This window comes from Trachemys scripta, chromosome 3 (genome assembly GCF_013100865.1).
Source record: "Trachemys scripta elegans isolate TJP31775 chromosome 3, CAS_Tse_1.0, whole genome shotgun sequence".
In the NCBI taxonomy this organism is placed as follows: domain Eukaryota; kingdom Metazoa; phylum Chordata; order Testudines; family Emydidae; genus Trachemys; species Trachemys scripta.
Genome location: NC_048300.1, coordinates 189,928,722 through 189,938,758, shown reverse-complemented (window position 1 = coordinate 189,938,758; position 10,037 = coordinate 189,928,722). Strand labels below are relative to the sequence as shown.

The window sequence follows — 10,037 nt, the reverse complement described above, 5'->3', positions numbered from 1 at the left end:
TAAAAAGCAACAAAGAGTCCTGTGGCACCTTAAAGACTAATAGATGTATTGGAGCATAAGCTTTCATGGGTGAATGCCCACTTCGTCGGATGCATCCGACGAAGTGGGCATTCACCCACGAAAGCTTATGCTCCAATACATCTATTAGTCTTAAAGGTGCCACAGGACTCTCTGTTGTTAATTTCCTGGAGCACCTTTTGTGTTATCTCACAGTTCTGCTCAAAAAGAGTATAAATCATAGCAGCTAAAATAAAACTTGCAAACATTTTAAAGAATTGTAACACCCATTGACACTGCAACACCCCCCACCACGACCTGAGGGGCCCTGGAATGAAGAGAGCAGGGCTCATTGGTGCTAGGGTCGCAGGCAGGGAGAATGGGTACCTCTCTTAGTGCGGGCGGGGCAGCGTGGGCCGTGGGTATGGGGGCAGAGCTTGGTACTCCCAGGTTCACCAGTACCATGAGCACTGAAGAGAGATGCCGCTGCAGGAAGTCAAGGGTGCTGAGCCAGTAGCTGGGACTGAGGCCGGGGCCAAGGTGGTGCTGCTGTCAGCTGGTTACCCTCCAGCTGCACCAGCGCTATGTGGGAGGCAATATGTCACCCGAGGCAGGAATCCTGTGGGGCCCCCGCTTCTCCCAGGAACTGACCCGATCAGCCATCCCTTCCTGCTGCATCTCGCCCCCAAGTGATTAGGTACTTCAGCGTGGGGTGGAAGTGCCATCTGCCTCAAGCCTCACATATAAGCCACTTTTGGAGGCAAGATACCAGAATAGAAGGATCATCATTGTGTTGTACAGTTACAGTTTTGTGTGAATCTGTTTAGTCCACTGTGTTCACCTTTAGGGTTGTCTGATTTCTTTAAGACAAAAGGATAAGATCTTTGTGAGAAGAAAATGTTCTTGACTCATTTCAGGCATATATCAAGATTTTCAAAAGTGGCTAAGGCCTGGTCTACCCTATGAAGTTAAGTCGACCTAACTACATCACAAATTTCACCCCCTATGCAACATAATTAGGCTGAACTAAGCCCTGATGTAGACGCTTCTAGGTCGATGGGAGACTTCTTCCTTCAACATAGCTACTACCTCTTGGAGAAGTGCATTTATTACATCTAGACATGGCCTTATGATCTTGATGACTTTTGAATGAATGTAGGACACCTTAAAGGGCCCTGATTTTCAGAGGGCGGGAGAACAGCACTTTCTGAAAATCAGGGCCTTTAAAGTGTCTTTAATTGCATGTCAGAAATCACTGATCACTTTTGAAAATCTTAGCTGTGGTATCTACCCAGATTGAAGAAAGCTGAAATATTAAGCAACTCCCTCATTGTAGCAACTAAGGAAGATTAAAATTCTCAGCTGTGTTGTAAGACATGTAAGTAGCCAGTGTATTCTTCTTAAAATTAGGACATTTTTAGCAATTTCAACAAAATACTTTGACATTTAAATGACTATTCAGCATTCCGACCTATTTTTTCACACTAGGACTATTAAACTTGCACAACAGAGTTTGATTTTGGAAATCCTGGTAACGTGCTCTGTATATTGTCTGTCACACAGGAAGCCCAGAACTTGATGGCTCTGACGAACGTAGACACCCCCCTGAAAGGTGGTCTTAATACCCCCCTCCATGAGAGTGACTTCTCTGGAGTGACACCCCAGAGACAAGTTGTTCAGACTCCAAATACAGTGCTTTCCACACCCTTCAGGTAAAGCAAACTATTCAGAGATGGTGGGATGGGTGGAAGTTCTTAAAATATTTTAAATTACAGGATTTGATTATTGTCCTACAAGAAATGCTAGCTTGATTTTTTTTTTAAGCCCTCATTATACCACTTGCTTTTTCTTCTTATCATCTTTTGTCAAGTTGAGAGCCTCACATCTTTTAGTACAGTGTCTAACACAATGGGGTACCGGTCCATGACTAGAACTCCTGGCTGCTATGGCAATACAAATATGGTATATTTAAAATGGACAGTGGCATTCTCTGTAACATTTGATCCTAACATTTCCAAAGTATCGCATCTGAGTTTCAGCTGTCGAGAACACTTGATTAAAACTTCTGTGAACCTTTGAAAAGCTGAGGTGAATATTTTATAGGCCGTGTTTATGTGTGTGTGTGTATATATATATATATATTATATAATTCTTGTACAGCCAATCCAAACATTATGGAATTGTTACTTTGACTCTTACAGTAGGTCCTGAATAAACATATCCCACAAATGCCATATTCCATAGAACTGGAAAATTCCATAGACTCGGTATATTTTGTGGCTGAAGTTTTTCAACTCAAGTTTTAATTTTACTTCTGTTTATCGTACTTGAGGAAGCAGAGGCAAATGAAGTAAATAGGTATTCTTGTGGCAAGTTTTCAAAAATAACCTCAGTCTGTTCCCTAACATTTTTTATCCAGATGCTGCAATTGTATCCACTCAAGCAGGTCTTTATTTTATGCAGAGTCCTTTTGAAGTCAGCGCAACTTAACACAAGTGCAAAGGTCAGCCTGTGCTGATCCAATTGCTGTCGTGTGTGTGTGTAATCTAATTTTGAATTCAAGTTTTTCATTCATTAAAGATCAGGTTTGCACATGCAAATAGGGTTGTTTTCGAGACACCTAACTTTCATGCATTGTGGGTGTTCACATCCTAAATCTTGGATGGAAAAATGTGTGCTTGTTATGTTAGAAACAGTATTTACAATGTCTCTTTTATTTAAAGGAAGCAGTATAACAAAGCAGAACCTTCATGTTAACAGTTTTAAGATGTGTTAGATGTTTTCATTATTTATTCTCTCAACAGAGCAAGTTTAAACATCTAAGAGCCCTTTTAACTGAAATGTTTCCTGTACTTAAGTATTACTCTGTGGCAATCCGTGAAATTTGTAACATTTTGCTGTGACTAACCCATGCAGAATACATGGGGACTTTAGTTGTAACAATACTTCAGAAAAATCTAAGTTAAAAAATATGTTACTTTAATAAATTCAAGCCTGTAATAATTTTTTTGGCACCCATGGAAAACTGTGTTTTTCATCTGTGCAACCAGAACAAAGCTTTCTCTGGGCTAAATAAAATCAATAGGCTAAGTTAAATGGGCTTTGCCATTCTGACATGTGAAGTGTTTTAAGAAGTCCCCATCCTTTCAAGCTAAAGAGAACTGCAGTATTTTTCTAAATACATTTATGCAAGGCTATAGCATTTTTAACTTCGCATATTAAATACGGTGCTTTGAATCAGTAATAGATTCTCTGTGTGCGCGCGCGTGCGTTCTCCATTATTGTTTCTTCTATGAAAGAAACCACTTCCATTAAGCTATCATCACAGATTGCGATGTCTTACAAAAAGTTCTGAAAATTGGATCAATTTAGCTGTATCTTACTATATAAAAAAGCATTCAAACTCTTTCAGAGCTGATGCCCTTTGATTAAAAGGTCTAATGTGCCTCTACCTAACTCTATAGGACTCCATCTCATGGAGCAGAAGGTTTGACCCCTCGTGGTGGAATAACTCCTAAACCAGTGGTTGGAGCAACTCCAGGTAGGACTCCCCTGCGAGATAAATTGAACATCAATCCAGAAGAGGGAATGGCAGATTACAATGATCCTTCTTATGCAAAACAACTGGTAAGTAGTACATGTGAGGAAGAGAAAAATGTTCTATTAACTTCCTGGGATTTGAAATTCATTTTGATCTCCTGTACAGAACTTGTATTACCAGTTGCATATAAATATTCATTCATGACCTAATAAAATTACATCTTTGCATTTTCATCACATCAAGAATACGCTTTAAAAGCAAAAATCTCACCACACATGAAAAAGAAAAACAGTTTTGAGTATGCCCAGTCAAAGAGCTCCAACACTCTCCACCACATAAAGACATTTGGCTATAACTAGGCCTCAGTCCCACTTGTGTCTTTGAAGTGGAACAGGAAATACTTAGTCCCAAGAAAAGATTCATTTATCCTGTAATCCCATTCCACCCTCAAATCCCTCATATTTTGGCCGCCAATTCTAGATACAGGACTTTCTCATCAGTGTACCCCGTTGACAAAATTGAAGTAGAGCGGTATTAAGGTTTACCCATTAGGAGCTGTAGCCCTTGAGATGCCGAATAATGTAGCAGTCTGGTCCAGATTCTTTCATCACCTTTGTCAACAGACATTTCCATTCCTGGATATTCTGCCAGATGAATCTCACCAAATAGATGTGGTGTAAGAGGGCACAGAACTATATAGGAATTGCCTTGGGAGCTCCTTTTATGTGGCAAATTCTGCAGCCTGTACTGTGGTTTTGGATATCTCCCACCAGAGGCACCAGTGTTTCTCTTTGGGCTAGCAAAAGATTTCCAGTCCAAAGTGCTGGCACGTTCTTTTGAAGGAAATAGCTCTTTTAATCCAGAATCTGAAGTTTTCTGTTAGCTTAAAGAAGCTTTCTCTAAGTCTATTTGGAGGTCCTTGCAAGTGTCTCAGTGCCATCTCATCCTTTTCAAGGGTAAGCTTGGCTCTTGACTTCGGAAGTTCAACAAGAGAATTCAGCTTCCTAACAGTTTCCAGAGGTGCTTGTGCTTTTGCCATTATCCTACTGGCATAATTGCCAGATCTGTGAGCCACTGCATTGAAATTGTAGAGTAGTGATATCTGAAGAGAAATGTTCCATTTAGACAACTCTCCACAAATAGCCCTATATCCAGGCTATGCAACAACTCTCTGTATGAGTAACTTCATAAAGTGCAGGAGTACTTGTGGCACCTTAGAGACTAACAAATTGCATGTCATCTTGAACTTCTAGTGTCATGTTGAAACTGACAGTGAGAAAAGAGGAGTCACTTCTATGCTATACTCCTACACTAAATAGCTGTTTCTCTGAATGCCTTTCCTTGCACCTTTTACAAACTGTTTTCAGGGAAGCTGCACATCTTCCTCCCACAGGCCTCAAGAGTCTGTATTCGTAGAGCATGAATTCTGGAGTCATTGTCTTTTGTATAATGTGGATTAATAACATTCATCTTTCATTCGTTAAACTTTCTTTTAAGTTTTTACTTACATTTTCTGTTAAGTTGACTGCATAGCTAGCTAAAATCACCAGATGGAATCTGTGTACTCTTTTTCTGTATTTATTAGTACCTTAAGAAAACGGAAATCTACCAAATAATATAAACCTCTGTGCATTCAGAATGATTAAAACTTGATTAACTTTCAACAGGAAAGAGAGTCTCGTGAGCATCTGCGTCTAGGGCTTATGGGCCTTCCTGCCCCAAAGAATGACTTTGAGATTGTTTTACCGGAAAATGCAGAGAAGGAACTTGAGGAACATGAAACAGATGATACCTATATAGAAGATGCTGCTGATGTGGATGCACGCAAACAGGTGGGAGTACATTGTGAAATTAGTAAAAGTTCTCTACTCTGTATGTTATTTCCTGTAGCTCAAGATACATAATTAATGAAAGCAATAAGTTGTATGAGGAAAATTAGTAAAACTTACATGTTACCTGCCTTAGGGTAATATTAGAATATTTAAAGGAACACACTCAAGTTAAAAATCACACTTCTGTTGAAATTATTTTTTTAATTTACTAGTATCGTAAATCACACCTAATCTTAACACGAGGAAAGATATAATAAATATAAATTTTTCTGAAATATTATTTTTTTCCTAGTCACAGTTTTTGGTCCTGATTCTGTAAAGGCTTAAACGTGCTTAACTTTATGCACATGAATTAAATTAAAAACTGTTTATTCAGGTTTTCTTTCAGAATCTAATATGGCAACCACAGAATATTGCATGTGAAATATAGTAAGGATGTTCGCCATTTATTGGGCACCTTGTTTTTATTTGTTGATTTTTTTCTAAGCTCTTTGGGGTATTAATTTTGGGAACATAATTAGAAATTTTCTTTCAGTGCATACCTTTAAAACAATATTTTAATAATTCTCTTTGCCCTTCGCTATACGCTGGCAAGTGAACTAAAGATGGAAACGAAGCCTGAATCTTTTTTCATGTATGACAAACATTTTCCATGTTTGTTAATGCTAGGCTGTCCCATTGAAAGCAAGTGTATATGGAATAGAATATGAATTGTAAGGTCCTATAGCTTATTAATATTACATACTCCTCATTAATGTAGAAATGAGGATCGCTATTCAAAATATAATTGGATGCAAAATTCCCACTTGCCTACTGCTTTACAACAAATAACAATCACAATGGTGGTGAATGTAGTGTAAATGCTGGGATAAATAGTACAATGGTCATTTTGTAGGTGAGGAAAACAAGTTGCAGGGTCAGGTGCACAGTCCAAGACCAGGTGCTTGGCGGCATTGTGCTTTTAAAAAAACAATACTTCTATTGGCACTGAAGAGAAGGGGCTCGGAGGAGGCGGCTCTTATACTTTTGGAAAGGTGTAGCTAATGCTCCTCACCTGCATGCATACACATCCCTCCTCTGGCTAGTGTTTGGAGGAGAAGGGGACATTATTATTTAATGATAATGAATAAAGGGCCATTGGTCCCTAAGGCAGCAGGCAAGACCTGCTATCCTCCTCAACCTTTCCAGTGTCCTGCAGCCTCCTGCGCAAGTACATTGGGCAAAGTTACTTGATTGTCTTTTTCTCCTCTTGCACACCCATGCGGGGCCAGCTGGTGTCCTGTTTTAAGAGGCAATGTAGTGACAGAGCTAGGATTAAAATTTAGGAGATCCTGCTACCACTCCTGAGCTTTCAGACAGTGCTGCCTCTCCGTTTTATTTGTACCCTGTGGGTTGGAAAGTGTGAGAATCCTCCTATTATTTTCTTAAACGTCCATTATTGTAATTCAGGTGGAGGCTTAGTCCCCTGATTTCATAGAAGGGAGCAGTGAGGGCCTGCTAGCAAAATGAAAGGAAGTGGTAAGGAGCCTAGGCTGGATGAGCCAGGACCACATGGGATTGTGGAGCAGGTGTCTCATGAGGTTGAAACCAAAGGACGGGAAGAATTTCTAAAGAACAAAGAGTATGGAAAAGGATGACCCCATGGGACAATATTACGGTTGGGTGAAGCGTCATTAGGGGTATCTTCTCTAAGGGCCTGATCCAAAGCCCAAGAAAGCCAATGAAAGTCTTTCCATTGAATTCTGTGAGCTTTGGCTGAGGCCCTAAGTTCTGTCTAGTACAGTGGATGGGAAGTAAGCTGTCAGTTGGTCATCATACGCTCTCCCCCATTCTCTTACAGTCTTTTGCTGTAGACTTAATTCTTACCAAAAAACCCCCAAATAATAATAATAATACCACCTCTACTGCAGTAGCCTAATGGCATTCATCTTTCTTGTATTACTGGGAATCAGACTGTATTGTGGTGGTTGGACTAACATTTGAAATATCTGTTTAGGCTATTCGAGATGCAGAGCGTGTAAAGGAGCTAAAGCGGATGCACAAAGCTGTTCAGAAGGATCTGCCAAGGCCCGCAGAAGTAAGTAAGAGAAGCTTCTTCATGATGGTGTAAGATCAAAATGCTGTTTAAAGGAAAAAAAGGAATAAAGGAGACATTGAGAATAGTTGTTTGGCTCTCTTTTAAACAATAACCAGTGGGAGGCATAATACAACTAAGCTGGAGCATGAAAGAATAGAATCATTCCTTCAGTATGCTAATTTCATCATCCTGTGGCCAATTTCTGCCTTCATATGGTTATAATCCGTGGGTGTTGCATACGCATAACTGAAAATAAAATTTGGGTTTTAGATTATTGTGCTGGTACAAAGTTCTTTAATCATCTGTTACATACAGCTCAGTTTTAAATACCAATATTCTAGTGTGTGCGTTGCACAAGTATATTTTGCCTAACATGACATTATTAATGCCTAATATTTTGGAACACATTTTATTTCTGGCTAGGTAAATGAAACGATTCTGAGACCCTTGAATGTAGAGCCTCCTCTAACAGACTTGCAGAAAAGTGAAGAGCTGATAAAGAAAGAGATGATCACCATGCTTCATTTTGATCTTCTGCATCACCCATATGGAGAGCAGCCTGGGGGTAAAAAGGGGAAAGGCCCAGGATTTGGAACGAACAGTGCGGAGCATATTACATACCTCGAACAAAATTCTTATGAGAAGCACTCCAAAGAGGACCTCAAGAAGGTAAGAACGATGTGTCACAGGATTACTGACATATGGGCTCCAGGTACTATGATCCTGTCATCTTGCAAGGAAAACAAGCTCAAGCCTGGATGAAATTTAGTGGGAGACCTCTAAGCAACATGTAGGTGCTGCACAAAGTGTTACTGAAGATGCAGCAGATGGCACTCTCCCCTGGGTGTTATAACTGAGCCAGTGCTCCAACATGGTGTTGGGAGGCACTGTGTGGTTGGAGGTGCTGTCCTTTGGATGAAACGTAGAACTGTGGTTCTGATCACTTGTCTGTTAGTAAGAGTAGGAGCTCTATAGCCTCTCCGGTTGCCAAATTACATCTTGATAACAGTCCGTTCCATGAAATTAAATGACCCCAAAGTTTGAATTGGATCTGATATTATTAACTTCCAATCTTCTACTGGCTGTGTAGTGTTCCTGTGCACTGTTAGATAACTGTGTGTTTCTTTTTGTCACTGCTGAGGTGGAAGCAAATCCATGTATTATAAAAATAATAATAATACATAACTCTGTGTATAACACTTTACATATTCAAAGCACTGTACAGGCATGAACTAAAGCTCACAAAATTCCTGAAAATATTACCCATTTTGCACATGGGAAAACCTGAGACTGAATGATGATGAAGTGGATTTCTGAAGCCATGCAGTGAGTCAGTGGCAGCGCCAGGATTAGAATTTGGGGCCTTCTGACTCATGCAGACCTCACTGTCTTTCAGTATCCATTGCCTGTGTCACAGGGTGTTTAGTTTGTTTTGTAACATTTGGAAAGCGCTTTTGAGATCCTTTTGAGATGCTATAGAAGGGTGAACTATAGTATGGAAAATAATAATAAAACATTTTCGATCCCCTTTCCCATCTAATCACTCAGCTTCTAAATAGACTCTAGCTATATCCAGCTACAAGCCTACAGCATTTGATTTAGACCATTGCCAAGGCTGCTGCTCTACATCAATATGATCCTCAGTTATAGCAACTGAACTTAAACCATAGCTGGCTGGACATGGCTATGAAGCAGAATTGGCTGCAACTGGAACAAAGCAGCAGGCCTCAGAGCTCCGTTCTCACTTGCATTGTATGCCCAAAGTTGTATATCAAGATCTCTGGTTGTGGGAGTTCATTTATTAAGTAGCTACAGATGTTTCACTTCACAGCCAAGTGACTGACTGGCAGATCAGAAATAAAGCAATGGAGTTGGCTCCTTGAGGGGGTCTCCACTGTGAACGTGTCAGTCACCTTTAACTAAGGTTATGTCTACACTAGCACTTTTGTCAGTAAAACTTATGTCACTCAGAGCTGTGGAAAAAACACACCCCTGACCGACAGAAGTTACACCAACAGAAGCACTGGTGTGGCCAGCACTGTGTTGATGGGAGACACTCTCCCATGGACATAGCTACTGCCACTTGTTGGAGGTGGTTTAATTATGCCGACGGGAGAGCTTTCTCCCGTCAGTATAGAGCAGCTACATGGGAGACCTTACAGCGGTGCCCCTTGTAGGTTCTCTAGTGTAGCTAGTGTAGACATAGCCTAAATGTTTATGGCAATCAAAATGGATGAAAAGTACAACCCCTGTAGTACTGTGTATAAGCCTTTTTCATTGATAGATTCTATACAAAATCTATCTAGATTCTTAGACTGTGTCCATCACTGTGGTATTTTAGCACCGACATCCCTGGTTATTTGGAAACATCTTAAAAGATGTATAAATGTGAAATATCTTTCCCTGCCCATATCTGACCCATCATTCAAGAGCCATACTTTGTCCAACTCCAACAATGCTGAACAGAATGTACTTCCAGTTTGTTATTAAATTAAAATTTACACTGGAAGATTTCTTAGTAGTAGAAATTAAGTAGATGGAAAATTATAGTTAGATCACATAGTTTGCTACTCTGCCACTATCAGTTTAT

At 40.0% G+C, this 10,037-nt stretch overlaps 1 protein-coding gene across 1 annotated transcript in view; it reads left to right on the top strand.

Moving 5' to 3' along the window:
• The window catches only part of CDC5L (cell division cycle 5 like), a 49,311-nt gene that overhangs the window by 13,875 nt on the left and 25,399 nt on the right, over positions 1–10,037 (top strand). Inside the window, exons 8-12 of the mRNA XM_034766919.1 lie at positions 1,508–1,709; positions 3,462–3,624; positions 5,206–5,370; positions 7,367–7,447; positions 7,871–8,116. Of these exons, the coding sequence (XP_034622810.1) occupies positions 1,508–1,709; positions 3,462–3,624; positions 5,206–5,370; positions 7,367–7,447; positions 7,871–8,116 (857 nt within the window). The remainder of the gene's footprint in view (positions 1–1,507; positions 1,710–3,461; positions 3,625–5,205; positions 5,371–7,366; positions 7,448–7,870; positions 8,117–10,037) is intronic.